The sequence below is a fragment of the Trichomycterus rosablanca genome, chromosome 1, assembly GCF_030014385.1.
Source record: "Trichomycterus rosablanca isolate fTriRos1 chromosome 1, fTriRos1.hap1, whole genome shotgun sequence".
Taxonomy (NCBI): Eukaryota; Metazoa; Chordata; class Actinopteri; order Siluriformes; family Trichomycteridae; genus Trichomycterus; species Trichomycterus rosablanca.
The window spans coordinates 8,102,275-8,118,101 of record NC_085988.1 but is presented as its reverse complement, the minus strand read 5'-3'; the positions used below and the strand labels follow the sequence as shown (position 1 = coordinate 8,118,101).

Sequence of the window (15,827 nt, the reverse complement as noted above, 5' to 3'; positions counted from 1 at the left end):
TCTTTGGTCCTGATGAGAAGCAATAAAGAGGCGTGAATAGAGACACAATTACGGACAGATCCCTTTCTGTGTGGTGTTTGCATGTTCTCCCCGTGTCTGTGTGGGTTTCCTCCGGGTGCTCCGGCTTCTTCCCACAGTACAAACACATGCAGTCAGACTATCTGGAGCCACTGTGATGGACTGGACCTGTCTGGGGTGTTTCCTACCTTTCACCCATTTAATCTGACAGTGGGCAGTGATAGCTCAGCTCAGTTAAGGTACTTCAGAGGTAAGGTAGGGTAATCGGAAGGTTGCTGGTTCAAGCCCCACCATTGCCAAGTTGCCACTTTTGGGTCCCTGGGCAAGGCTTTCAACCCTCAATTGCTCAAATTGTTAGCAATTTTCCTCAATAAAGTCATTCTAGGACCATCAAATAATCAGACCAAGTCTTCTTTCTGGCTGCTCCTGGTTCCTGAGTCTTTTCACATGACATAATAGACAAAAATAAATATTTAACAGAATGTCATCTAAACAGCAGACAAGGTGATGATAGCTCATAAACGTTTTGGCAAACTGACAAGTGTGGCATGACGGGGCACAGATCAAATGAGCCGGTCACCTGTTTTTTTCCCCCTCTCGGATCAGACATGAACTACGCCGGGCATTATTTGTATTTCTATGTGTGTGCTGGACGACTATACGAGCCACACTCTCTGGCTACAGCCTGAAGCAAATCCTGTCTATTAGCTTCTGATAAAAACCTCCCGACCCAAAACCCGAAACGACCTCGTACCACCAGCAGTCGATCACCATGTCGTGTTAGGCTCGGCTAAAGCTAAGCAGTAGAAAACACACAGTAGGAAAAGTAGGCACTGAGGTGATGGAGTAAACTGAGGAAAAAGCTTTCAATACAGTAAGTAATTGGATAAGATACGTTTAAAAATCTAAAAGGAAAATCTATTTGGAACTGTTTAACCTAGAACAGAAAAATAATAGAGCCATGAATCTCACTTCTAACAAGGTCACTGTGTTTGTTAAAAGATTGAAAACACTTGCAAGGTTAGAAGGGCTGAAGTTATGGTGTATGAACGTGATGAGGACACTGACGGACAAAGACGTGCAGGTGAGGTGAATTGGAGATACTGTCCATGACTGTGTTTGATATTAAAACTTGAACTGATGAACCTTGTGTAATGAGTAAATACTGTTCCTGTCGTGAATGTAACCAAAGTGTAAAACATGACATTAAAGTACTAATAAAAAAAATTTAATTATCAGACCTGCTGGTTGGAGATAAGGCTGGTCAAATGGGCCAGGAAGATGAAAATTTGTTTTATGGATATATTGGTATTTAAATTTAAAGATGAGTGGGGTGATTCACTTTGATCATATTTTAATAATTTCCTTCGGGATTAATAAAGTATCTATCTATCTATCTATCTATCTATCTATCTATCTATCTATCTATCTATCTATCTATCTATCTATCTACCTACCTACCTACCTACCTACCTACCTACCTACCTACCTACCTACCTACCTACCTACCTACCTACCTACCTACCTACCTACCTATCTATCTATCTATCTAATCTATTATACACCGATCAGCCATAACATTAAAACCACCTCCTTGTTTCTACACTCACTGTCCATTTAATCAGCTCCAATTACCATATAGAAGCACTTTGTAGTTCTACAATTACTGACTGTAGTCCATCTGTTTCTCTACATGCTCTGTTACCCCCTTTCATGCTGTTCTTTAATGGTCAGGACCCCCACAGAGCAGGTATTATTTAGGTGGTGGATCATTCTCAGCACTGCAGTGACACTGACATGGTGGTGGTGTGTTAGTGTGTATTGTGCTGGTATGAGTGGATCAGACACAGCAGCGCTGCTGGAGTTTTTAAACACCTCACTGTCATTGCTGGACTGAGAATCGTCCACCAACCAAAAATATCCAGCCAACAGCGCCCCGTGGGCAGCGTCCTTTGACCACTGATGAATGTCTAGAAGATGACCAACTCAAACAGCAGCAATAGATGAGCGATCGTCTCTGACTTTACATCTACAAGGTGGACCAACTAGGTAAGAGTGTCTAACAGAGTGGACAGTGAGTGGACGCTGTATTTAAAAACTCCAGCAGAACTGCTGTGTCTGATCCACTCATACCAGCACAACACACACTAACACACCACTCTGTAGTGGTCCTGTGGGGGTCCTGACCATTGAAGAACAGCATGAAAGGGGGCTAACAAAGCATGTAGAGAAACATATATATACAGTGTATCACAAAAGTGAGTACACCCCTCACATTTCTGCAGATATTTAAGTATATCTTTTCATGGGACAACACTGACAAAATGACACTTTGACACAATGAAAAGTAGTCTGTGTGCAGCTTATATAACAGTGTAAATTTATTCTTCCCTCAAAATAACTCAATATACAGCCATTAATGTCTAAACCACCGGCAACAAAAGTGAGTACACCCCTAAGAGATTACACCCCTAAATGTCCAAATTGAGCACTGCTTGTCATTTTCCCTCCAAAATGTCATGTGATTTGTTAGTGTTACTAGGTCTCAGGTGTGCATAGGGAGCAGGTGTGTTCAATTTAGTAGTACAGCTCTCACACTCTCTCATACTGGTCACTGAAAGTTCCAACATGGCACCTCATTGCAAATAACTCTCTGAGGATCTTAAAAGACGAATTGTTGCGCTACATGAAGATGGCCAAGACTACAAGAAGATTGCCAACACCCTGAAACTGAGCTGCAGCACAGTGGCCAAGATCATCCAGCGTTTTAAAAGAGCAGGATCCACTCAGAACAGACCTTGCGTTGGTTGTCCAAAGAAGCTGAGTGCACATGCTCAGCGTCACATCCAACTGCTGTCTTTGAAAGATAGGCGCAGGAGTGCTGTCAGCATTGCTGCAGAGATTGAAAAGGTGGGGGGTCAGCCTGTCAGTGCTCAGACCATACGCCGCACACTACATCAAATTGGTCTGCATGGCTGTCACCCCAGAAGGAAGCCTCTTCTGAAGTCTCTACACAAGAAAGCCCGCAAACAGTTTGCTGAAGACATGTCAACAAAGGACATGGATTACTGGAACCATGTCCTATGGTCTGATGAGACCAAGATTAATTTGTTTGGTTCAGATGGTCTCAAGCATGTGTGGCGGCAATCAGGTGAGGAGTACAAAGATAAGTGTGTCATGCCTACAGTCAAGCATGGTGGTGGGAATGCCATGGTCTGGGGCTGCATGAGTGCAGCAGGTGTTGGGGAGTTACATTTCATTGAGGGACACATGAACTCCAATATGTACTGTGAAATACTGAAGCAGAGCATGATCCCCTCCCTCCGGAAACTGGGTCGCAGGGCAGTGTTCCAGCATGATAATGACCCCAAACACACCTCTAAGACGACCACTGCTTTATTGAAGAGGCTGAGGGTAAAGGTGATGGACTGGCCAAGCATGTCTCCAGACCTAAACCCAATAGAACATCTTTGGGGCATCCTCAAGCGGAAGGTGGAGGAGCACAAAGTCTCGAATATCCGCCAGCTCCGTGATGTCGTCATGGAGGAGTGGAAAAGCATTCCAGTGGCAACCTGTGAAGCTCTGGTAAACTCCATGCCCAGGAGAGTTAAGGCAGTTCTGGGAAATAATGGTGGCCACACAAAATATTGACACTTCAGGAACTTTCAATAAGGGGTGTACTCACTTTTGTTACCAGTGGTTTAGACATTAATGGCTGTATATTGAGTTATTTTGAGGGAAGAATAAATTTACACTGTTATATAAGCTGCACACAGACTACTTTTCATTGTGTCAAAGTGTCATTTTGTCAGTGTTGTCCCATGAAAAGATATACTTAAATATCTGCAGAAATGTGAGGGGTGTACTCACTTCTGTGATACACTGTATATATATATATATATATATATATATATATATATATCTGAAATAAAGCATGGAGTCTTTTTCTCTTGAACTGAACCCAGTCTCTGGAGTGTTTATTTAATCGTTTTTGTATTAGTTTAATAGTCGTAATGTAAGAGATTAGACTCTCTTTAGATATGTGTCTGGTTAATCTTAATATATACTCTTAATATTTATGTATGTATTTATTGCACCCAAAACCTACACACAGAAGGCGGCTCTTCAAAGTACCAGATCAGAGGACTGCTCACTTTTCCAAAAATGTTATTGTATTTTCTTATTTACATGTTGTAAGACGAAACATGTTATTAAAGATGAAAAAATAGATTTTTTTTCAGGTCGTAAGACAAAAAGAGTGACTGTTTTAATGGGGTATTAATATATTTTACACGCTTAGTACATAAAATCAAATGAATTTTAGAGTTTCTTAGTATTCAGTACTAAAAAGCCAAGAGGTGCAAGAGTAAATGTAAGTTCAGATTTCCTTTAGTCTGATTCTTTCTATTAGTGCGGATGATCATACGACTGTCAGCAGGTGGATTTCAAACGTTTGCAGCCTGTTTATCTGCTATAAAAACAAACACACCCAACACTCTTTCTATTAAAAATTCTAGAAAAATAAAGGTGTGTTCAATAGTGGCCTTAAACTTTTACCCCCCGCTGTATGTACAGACAGACAGATAGATAGATAGATAGATAGATAGATAGATAGATAGATAGATAGATAGATAGATAGATAGATAGATAGATAGATAGATAGATAGATAGATAGATAGATAGATAGATAGATAGATAGATAGATAGATAGATAGATAGCTTTATTAATCCCATAGGGAAAGTCAGTTATAACAGCAGCTCCAGTACATTAAAGCAAAAAGTATTAAAGTACACAAGTATATAAGTACAAAAGTATAAAAGTACAAAGAATTAAGTACACAAGTAATGTTGTACACACTATGTCATTGAATAAATAGAATAAAAAAGAGTAGTATGTCATATAAAAAAACCTAAGAAGTATCCTGGCATTAAATATTTAGATGAGATATGTAATGTGATATACTAAGCTGTAGTAGTGTTAAACAACAACAGATATGTAGTATAGTCTTTAGTCTTTATGAACAGAGTGCTAGAAAATGCTCCATGGGTCTGTCCTGATAGTGGTTTAGTGTTCGATGATGTCTAGAACTAGTGAATTGTTATACAGCGAGATCGCTGCTGGTATAAACGATCATAGTACATAGAATAACATAAAGTCAGTGATAATAAAACTCGTACCTGGTCTCGTTCCTGCTGTATCGGTGTTCAGTGATGTGATGTGTGCTTTCTGTCTGACTGCATTTAGTGCACACCCTATTAACTTATACACACACACACACACTGTAACAGGGCTGGCTCCATTCATGTGTTCTTGCAAATCCACACACCTACAAGAATGTAAATAGGACCCAAATCCAATTTATTTAACCAAAGTAAACAACACTGAGGCTAAAAAGCCACTAATAAAGAAGGGACAATCGGGCATTTAGGTGGTGCAGCGGGATGTTCCGCTAGCCCACCAGCACTGGGATTCTGAACTCTCCATGTTTGAATCTACTACCGGTCGGCTGGGCGCCCCTTGGCAGGCACAATTGGCCACTAGTCTGCTGGATGGGAAAAGACCGGATGCTGTGTAAGGACCCTGGTTAGTAGCACGAGGCGCCAATCCACCAAAGTACGGGAGAATGAGAAGGGTCAGTGGACTGCACATGTGTGTAAGCAGAGGACTAATTGGCTATGTGGATTAGGTGGGATATGACAGTTTGTATTTACAAACTACAGACTGAAGTACATTAGTGAAAACATTATTTCTAGATAAATAAAGATTCAAGGGAATCCACAAATCATAGATTCTTCTTTTCGTTTCATTGTACAAAAAATCCCGACTCTTCCTATTTTATTTTGTTCTGTTCTGTTCTGTCTTCTTAACATGTACGTAAACACACAAGCTCAGAACTGGCCAGTCACATTTGTGGTCTGTTTACATTTACTCTATGAAATTGACATAGCTCATTACCTGTGATCTTGAGTCACGCTTATCAGATGTGTCCGTTGTGCTTCCATTACAAATACACGGAATCCCGAATCCGGTTTTCTCTGTTTGTACTCTGGTCACTTTTGGCAGCTTGTTTGCTCTAATTACAACAAAGACATGCCTACACTGACTTAGTGCCAAAAGCAGAGGACAGCCGGTACACTTTACATGTCCTTACATGACCCTGACATGTGGGTTGGTGAGTGAGTGAGTGGATAGGTGAATGTGGAGTGGAGAGTGATTAAGTGGAAAATTGATTAAGTGAGTGAGTGATTAAGTAAAATATTGAATAGGTGAGCGAGTGAGGGAGTGAATAAGTGAGTAACTGAGTGAGTGAATAGGTAGAAGATTGAGTAGGTGAGCGAGTGAAGGAGTGAATAAGTGAGTAACTGGGTGAATAGGTAGAAGATTGAGTAGGTGAGCAAGTGAAGGAGTGAATAAGTGAATAATAATTGAGTGAGTGAATAAGTAGAAGATTGAGTAGGTGAGTGAATAGGTGAATGTGGAGTAAGTGAATAAGTAGAAGATTGAGTAGGTGAGTGAGTGAATAAGTGAATAATTGAGTGAGTGAGTGGGTGAATAAGTGAATAATTGAGTGAGTGAATAAGTAGAAGATTGAGTAGGTGAGGGAGTGAATAAGTGAATGATTCAGTGAGGGAGTGAATAAGTGAATAATTGAGTGAGTGAATAAGTAGAAGATTGAGTAGGTGAGGGAGTGAATAAGTGAATGATTCAGTGAGGGAGTGAATAAGTGAATAATTGAGTGAGTGAATAAGTAGAAGATTGAGTAGGTGAGCGAGTGAGGGAGTGAATAAGTGAATAATTGAGTGAGTGAATAAGTAGAAGATTGAGTAGGTGAGGGAGTGAGGGAGTGAATAATTGAGTGAGTGAATAAGTGAATAATTGAGTGAGTGAGTGGGTGAATAAGTGAATAATTGAGTGAGTGAATAAGTAGAAGATTGAGTAGGTGAGCGAGTGAGGGAATGAATAAGTGAATAATTGAGTGAGTGATGGAGTGAATAAGTGAATAATTGAGTGAGTGAGTGATGGAGTGAATAAGTGAATAATTGATTGAGTGAGTGAGCAAGTGATGGAGTGAATAAGTGAATAATTGAGTGAGTGAGTGAGTGATGAGTGAATAAGTGAATAATTGATTGAGTGAATGAGTGAATAAGTGAATAATTGAGTGAGTGAGGGAGTGGGTGATGGAGTGAATAAGTGAATAATTGAGTGAGAGTGAGTGAGTCAGTGAGTGATGGAGTGAATAAGTGAATAATTGAGTGAGTGAGGGAGTCGGTGATGGAGTGAATAAGTGAATAATTGAGTGAGAGTGAGTGAGTGAGTGATGGAGTGAATAAGTGAATAATTGAGTGAGTGAGTGAGTGAGTGATGGAGTGAATAAGTGAATAATTGAGTGAGAGTGAGTGATGAGTGAATAAGTGAATAATTGATTGAGTGAGTGAATAAGTGAATAATTGAGTGAGTGAGTGAGTGAGTGGGTGATGGAGTGAATAAGTGAATAATTGAGTGAGAGTGAGTGAGTCAGTGAGTGATGGAGTGAATAAGTGAATAATTGAGTGAGTGAGTGAGTGATGGAGTGAATAAGTGAATAATTGAGTGAGTGATGGAGTGAATAAGTGAATAATTGAGTAAGAGTGAGTGATGGAGTGAATAAGTGAATAATTGAGTGAGTCATGGGGTGAATAAGTGAATAATTGAGTGAGTGAGTGAGTGAGTGAGTGGGTGAAAAGTAAATAATTGAGTGAGTGAATGAATAAGTGAATAATTGAGTGAGAGTAAGTGAAGGAGTGAATAAGTGAATAATTGAGTGAGAGTGAGTGATGGAGTGAATAAGTGAATAATTGAGTGAGAGTAAGTGAAGGAGTGAATAAGTGAATAATTGAGTGAGAGTGAGTGATGGCGTGAATAAGTGAATAATTGAGTGAGTGAGTGAATAAGTGAATAATTGAGTGAGTGAGTGGGTGAATAAGTGAATAATTGAGTAAGTGAATAAGTAGAAGATTGAGTAGGTGAGGGAGTGAATAAGTGAATAATTGAGTGAGTGAGTGGATGAATAAGTGAATAATTGAGTGAGTGAATAAGTAGAAGATTAAGTAGGTGAGCGAGTGAGGAAGTGAATAAGTAAACGATTGAGTAGGTGAGGGAGGGAATAAGTGAATAATTGAGTGAGTGAGTAAATAAGTAGAAGATTGAGTAGGTGAGGGAGTGAGGGAGTGAATAATTGAGTGAGTGAATAAGTGAATAATTGAGTGAGTGAATAAGTAGAAGATTGAGTAGGTGAGCAAGTGAGGGAGTGAATAAGTAAACGATTGAGTAGGTGAGGGAGTGAATAAACGATTGAGTAGGTGAGGGAGTGAATAAGTGAATAATTGAGTGAGTGAATAGAAGATTGAGTATGTGAGCGAGTGAGGGAGTGAATAAGTAAATGATTGAGTAAGTGCGTGAGTGAGTAAATAAGTGAATAATTAAGTGAGTGAGTGATTGAGGGAATGGACAAGTGATTGAGGGAGTGAATAAGTGAATAATTGAATGAGTAAGTAATTGAGTGAGTGGAAAAGGGATTAAGTGAGTGAGTAAATAAGTAGAAGATTGAGTAGGTGAGGGAGTGAGGGAGTGAATAATTGAGTGAGTGAGTGAGTGATTGAGGGAATGGAAAAGTGATTGAGGGAGTGAATAAGTGAATAATTGAATGAGTAAGTAATTGAGTGAGTGGAAAAGGGATTAAGTGAGTGAGTAAATAAGTAGAAGATTGAGTAGGTGAGGGAGTGAGGGAGTGAATAATTGAGTGAGTGAGTGATTGAGGGAATGGAAAAGTGAATAATTGAATGAGTAAGTAATTGAGTGAGTGGAAAAGGGATTAAGTGAGTGAGTAAATAAGTAGAAGATTGAGTAGGTGAGGGAGTGAGGGAGTGAATAATTGAGTGAGTGAGTGATTGAGGGAATGGAAAAGTGATTGAGGGAGTGAATAAGTGAATAATTGAATGAGTAAGTAATTGAGTGAGTGGAAAAGGGATTAAGTGAGTGAGTAAATAAGTAGAAGATTGAGTAGGTGAGGGAGTGAGGGAGTGAATAATTGAGTGAGTGAGTGATTGAGGGAATGGAAAAGTGATTGAGGGAGTGAATAAGTGAATAATTGAATGAGTAAGTAATTGAGTGAGTGGAAAAGGGATTAAGTGAGTGAGTAAATAAGTAGAAGATTGAGTAGGTGAGGGAGTGAGGGAGTGAATAATTGAGTGAGTGAGTGATTGAGGGAATGGAAAAGTGATTGAGGGAGTGAATAAGTGAATAATTGAATGAGTAAGTAATTGAGTGAGTGGAAAAGGGATTAAGTGAGTGAGTAAATAAGTAGAAGATTGAGTAGGTGAGGGAGTGAGGGAGTGAATAATTGAGTGAGTGAGTGAGTGAGTGAGTGGGTGGTGGCATGTAATGGATTGCTGCCCTCTTCTGTGTGTTACTATTTTTGTTTGTGCCCAGTGTTAATAAGAATAAAGGAAAAAGTAAATAAACACCTCATTGAATGAATGAATAAATAAATGAATGAATGAATTAATTGCTGGGCGAATTAAGTCGCAACCGACAGATGGCAACAGCAAACGATCCAGCCACAATTAATACACACTGTACAAGAATATTGGCTGAGTCACAAATAGGTTTCTACTAATGAAACAGTCCACTACAAATGATGTAGGGACATTATTTATTTAATAATAATAATAATAATTTATTTTATTTGAAAAGCGCCTTTCATGACACCCAAGGACACTGTACAATAAGAATATAGAAAATCTAAGCAAAATAAATAAAATACACATTTACTAAGCAAAAAAATAAATAAAATAAAATACACATTTAGCAATAAATAAATAAAATACACATTTACTAAGCAAGAAATAAATAAAATACACATTTACTAGGCAAGAAATAAATAAAATACACATTTACTAAGCAAGAAATAAATAAAATACACATTTACTAAGCAAGAAATAAATAAAATACACATTTACTAAGCAAGAAATAAATAAAATACACATTTACTAGGCAAGAAATAAATAAAATACACATTTACTAAGCAAGAAATAAATAAAATACACATTTACTAAGCAAGAAATAAATAAAATACACATTTACTAAGCAAGAAATAAATAAAATACACATTTACTAGGCAAGAAATAAATAAAATACACATTTACTAAGCAAGAAATAAATAAAATACACATTTACTAAGCAAGAAATAAATAAAATACACATTTACTAAGCAAGAAATAAATAAAATACACATTTACTAGGCAAGAAATAAATAAAATACACATTTACTAAGCAAGAAATAAATAAAATACACATTTAGCAAGAAATAAATAAAATACACATTTACTAAGCAATAAATAAATAAAATACACATTTACTAAGCAAGAAATAAATAAAATACACATTTACTAAGCAATAAATAAATAAAATACACATTTAATAAGCAATAAATAAATAAAATACACATTTACTAAGCAATAAATAAATAAAATACACATTTACTAAGCAATAAATAAATAAAATACACATTTACTAAGCAATAAATAAATAAAATACACATTTACTAAGCAATAAATAAATAAAATACACATTTACTAAGCAATAAATAAATAAAATACACATTTACTAAGCAATAAATAAATAAAATACACATTTACTAAGCAAGAAATAAATAAAATACACATTTACTAAGCAAGAAATAAATAAAATACACATTTACTAAGCAATAAATAAATAAAATACACATTTACTAAGCAATAAATAAATAAAATACACATTTACTAAGCAAGAAATAAATAAAATACACATTTACTAAGCAATAAATAAATAAAATACACATTTACTAAGCAATAAATAAATAAAATACACATTTACTAAGCAAAAAAATAAATAAATAAATAAAATACACATTTAGCAATAAATAAATAAAATACACATTTACTAAGCAAGAAATAAATAAAATACACATTTACTAAGCAAGAAATAAATAAAATACACATTTACTGGGCAAGAAATAAATTACACATTTACTAAGCAATAAATAAATAAAATACACATTTACTAAGCAATAAATAAATAAAATACACATTTACTAAGCAATAAATAAATAAAATACACATTTACTAAGCAAGAAATAAATAAAATACACATTTACTAAGCAAGAAATAAATAAAATACACATTTACTAAGCAAGAAATAAATAAAATACACATTTACTAAGCAATAAATAAATAAAATACACATTTACAAAGATAGGAAACACCAAACATGTGGCACAGTTCTGAGTCAGCTGGAAAAGATGTTTTGAGGGTTTTGAACGCTGCTGCAGATGAGATTTCTGTACTTCTGGTGGGAGGAGCCTAGCATCACCTTGACAACCTCACGGCGTTGCAGTGACCGGAGTGAGGGAATGTTGCTGTTAGCATGCTGTTGGTAAACAGAAGTCCGACCTGAGGCTCGGTGGGAATATTTAGGCCTTTGCAAAATACCAGGGTCGCGGTGGAGCAGTAAAGATGTTGGAGGTTTATACCGTGAATGTCCCAGAGCATAGAGTTCACTGTAAGAGCGCTCCATCGTCATGATGAGACGTTGTCTAGACCAGAAAAGTTGCAGAGACTCCAGCCATCCAATCCCAGCAGCCAAAGGAGCAATTCGAAACCATCCACACTGACAGTTAGACACAACAGCAGATGTTACACAGAGCAGCGGACACAGAGAACAGTTAATCCGCTAACTCTCACTGCTCCGGATACACCGCTCCACATCATAGAAGCATCAGCAGCACAAGCACAGTAAAAAAGATCCCAAATCCAATGCATAAAATCCAGTCAAATGTTTCGTGCAATGTTTCCGTTCAAACAGTTTCACCGGGGGAGAAGCGGCATTCAAACGCACCAGCATTATCTCTCACGACCCAAAAATGCACAAATGGCTAGTGACCACAGGAGTGTGCGAAAAGATGAAAATGAAAGAAAATTACGATAAAAATAAAATAAAATAAAACAAAATACGGCAATTTACCTTAAATATGCAAAAGTTAAATCATATTAATATTCATATAAGTTTAAAGCATTTATCATAATAAAGTTTACTGTATAACATGTAGAATTCGATATTTTAAACGAAATGAAGTGCACCTATGTAGGGAACGAGTGGATATTTGGGACTGAGCTCAAGGAACTGCCTCTGTTAGCTTAGCTAGCATTACTACTCGATGCTAACCTCTTATACCAGTCAGAAACGTTTATAGTGAACATGAAGTGTTTTATGATTTTGTTTTATAAACGAACAGCTATTAATCCGTCCGTATAAAATCCAATGAATTGATTGATTTTTAGTTTTTAGGGTTGTTTATTTCGAATTAGCTAGTCAGCTGAACGGCAAGTGAGTCATGATTTCGGCAGAGTTACAAATTGCGTTAAGCAACCTACGTAGACTCAGTGTTGCGTAATGACGTTTGCACCCTATCTAGTGGACTTTAAGTCGGTGAAGGAGTTATTTGGAATGCAGCCTTGCCCATAAAGTACATGTGTTATTATGGTAAGTATAAACATATAAAACAGGTTTTTTTATGGTTCGTCTTATTTTAAATCTTTACTCATATTAAAATATCACTATTGTTTTTTATATAGAATAAATTAGCATCTAGTTTAATGACAGAATGTACTTGTGTTGACTGAAAGAAGTGGTTTATAAGGACACAAATTCACCACTTAGTAACAAAAATTTAATGGAAAGCCATAAATACAGCCGAAGTCAAAGTTATAATACAGCAGTCTGCGTACAGTATATTTAAAAACGAGGTAATCTTCCTCCTTCGTTGTTCTGTCCACTTTCTGATATGTATCGCCTCCACTGGCAGTGAAACAGCCCCAGCGTACTACCACCACCACGCTTCAGAGTAGGTACAGAGTCAGGTTTGACTGCCTCACCTCTCCCCTCCTAACATGCCTTTAATCATCGTGACTAAATAACTCAATATTTCTTTTATCCAGCCACAAAACTTTCCTTTCTCGCAAAATGAAACTAGTTTATATACGTTTTAAAGTAGGTGCTACTTTCCTGCGCGCCTGACTGTGGACAATCGGGTTCTAATTGAATATTTTCTTTTATGGTTACAGCTAGGGTGACCACTTCCATAACCCCAAAAAGGAGGACATCAGACCTCAAAAAGAAGGGTGCGACAGTGGAGAGTCAGGATCGTGTCTACAGCACATTCAACGAAATTAAAACCTTAATTGATTTAATTGTGATGAAATTAAACGAAGTATAAAATCAGCACGTTAATGAAGGTTCTGCTCACCACGTCTAGAGTCGACTTGTGATACTTTAGTACAAGAAGAATAAAATTAATCTTTCCTGAATCTTCCGAATGAGTCGGGTGCTGAGCGACCACTCGGAGCTGGACGCTGTTTTTGGTTTTGACATGTCGACAGCGTGAGCGGTTATTAAAACTTAGTCATTAATGAGCATTTCAGGGCTGGACGTTCTGCAATAAAGTGGTGGACGTCCTCCTAAAAAAATAGTGGCTTTAAACTGATGAAATACGAGTTGTTTCTTTAAATATTGGTAAGCCAATGAGAGGCAAATAAATTATGATCGTTACAAGCGTCCGCTTGTCCAAAGGAGGACAAATACGTGTCCATCCAGGCATTACGCTGGACTGCAGATGGGCAGATGAAAAACTGGTCCTTCCTCCCTAAAAATGGACACCCTAGTTATAGCATGAGGTGACTTCAGTTTTTCTACCCAACGTTGTCAGAGAGACCACTGCTCCATGTTCTTGTACAGAACAATCGACTTTTGTTTTCTGAGCTTTGGGTAATATGGAGTTTACTTATTAGAACAGACAACTAGTTTTGAACTGCTGTCTTCAAATGTACTGGCTCACAATTGATGTCCCAATGCATCCTAAAAGTGATTAATGGAGCTACTCTGCAAACCTCCTTATGGAGCTTGATGGAGGAGAAAAGGACCTTCAACAAACTGCAGTGACAAAGTTAAAAGCGAATAATATGTAATTTATTGTAAATGTGATACTGTGGGGTCATCCAAGACCAGAACTGAGCCCTTATTCCTCAAAAAACAACTGACAGACGCACTACCCCGTGTCTGAGTGCCCATGTCAACCCCGGTCCTTATTCCAAAGTGTCTACAGTGGGTGTGGATTCATTATTCATACATTTTTTGTCTTTGTGCTGTCTGTGCTGTCAAACTGTCCATTTATTTATCTTTCTTTCTTTCTGTCTAGTCTTCTGTCTGTGTGTCTGACCTTAACTTTCTCATTTCCACTTCAAATTCCCATCTATAAATCTTAATATAAATGTTTTATGTGTTTTTTCAGACTCTGTTGTGACTCTGTGGTGAAAAATGGCTTTGCTGCAGATTTTATTATCGCTCAGGCCTCACTCGAGCCGATTATTACGGCCTCTTACCGCGTGCAAACACTTCGACACGACAAAAGCGGACGACTATGAAGCCAAACCGGACTCGAGCGATGATAAAACCGACCCACCCGTGACCGGTTACGAGAACACGTCTCTGCTGGAGAACCTGAGCGTGCTGGGCGTGGACGTACAGATGGCGCAGCGACGTCAGCCTGGAGTCTTCCGTAAGATCCAGACCAACGAGCGCGGGCTGGTGGACTTCCTGGGCAGGAAAGGCGCCAGCCGGGACGTCATAGCCAGCATCATCTCCCGTTTCCCGCGCGCCATAACACGGACCGAGGAGCACCTGGAGGAACGCTGGCGTCTGTGGCGCAGCATCTTCAACAGCGACACCGAGGTGGTTCAGATTTTGCACCGCTCCCCGGAGTCGTTCTTTCGCTCCAGCGATAATGAAAATCTGGAGAAGAACATCCGCTACATGAGCTCGCTGGGGATCACGCCCAAGGCGCTGCATCGCCTCCTGACGATGGCGCCCAGGATCTTCTCCAATACCCTGGAGCTGAACCAGATGATGGTGGAACTTCTGGAGAACGTGTGCACCAGCCTGGGCGGAGAAGACGGCGAAAACTTCGCCCGCACCATCATCTCCAGGAACGTTTACATCCTGATCCGGAGCACGAAGCGAGTGAGGTCCAACATCGAGTTCCTCCTGAGCGCCTTGGAGCTCGGTGACGACGAAGCCCTGGCTCTCATGCAGACTCACGGAGCCAAAATCCTGGACCTGTCGCACGAGAGCCTGAAGACCAACTTCCGGAACCTGCAGCAGAAGATGAGCTCGCTGGGCCGCGGCCAGGCCGACGCGAAGACCATGGTTCTGAACTACGCCCTGGTGCTCTTCGTCTCGTCCGAAACGCTGAATCAGAAGCTGGACTGTCTGATCGAAGGCGGCATCGACGTGAGGCGCGTCGTAGAGAAACCCAGAGTGCTGGACTACAGCGTCGCCACGTTGAAACAGAGACTCCAGGACCTGCACCAGCTCGGTTACGACTTCGAGCTGAACGGAATCGCCGTTTTGGACCTGAGTAACAAACGATTCCAAGCCAAACTGGAGAAACTGCGAGAGCTTGGAGTCTTAAAGACTGGCAACCAAGAACTTTATTAAATACGAACGAGCTATCGATGCCTCTGAGACGAACCTTGGTGGAAGGTTGCAAAGAGTCACGGTGGTCCCAGGTTTTCATTCCATCTATAATTAAGCCGTGTCTGATTCCACATGATTAAAGGCCCTTAACCCTCTGGACTCCAGGGGCGCCAAACAAGCTGGGATATGTAAAAGAAAATAATTTAATCGTACTGTACACCAGTATATGTATATATGACCAATAAAGACAATGTTCTAACTA

General features: G+C 38.9%; 1 protein-coding gene across 1 annotated transcript; it reads left to right on the top strand.

Annotated features, from left to right (window-relative positions):
* The first annotated feature begins 12,247 nt into the window (after positions 1-12,247).
* On the top strand, positions 12,248-15,827 carry LOC134318459 (transcription termination factor 1, mitochondrial). The gene is made up of 2 exons (XM_062999413.1): positions 12,248-12,577; positions 14,382-15,827. The coding sequence occupies exon 2, from the start codon at positions 14,408-14,410 to the stop codon at positions 15,584-15,586; it is 1,179 nt and encodes a 392-aa protein (XP_062855483.1). The 5' UTR covers positions 12,248-12,577; positions 14,382-14,407; the 3' UTR covers positions 15,587-15,827.

What these genes read in the sequence shown, in the direction of transcription:
- LOC134318459 (XM_062999413.1), top strand. Translation starts at nt 14,408, where the DNA reads ATGGCTTTGCTGCAGATTTTATTATCGCTCAGGCCTCACTCGAGCCGA.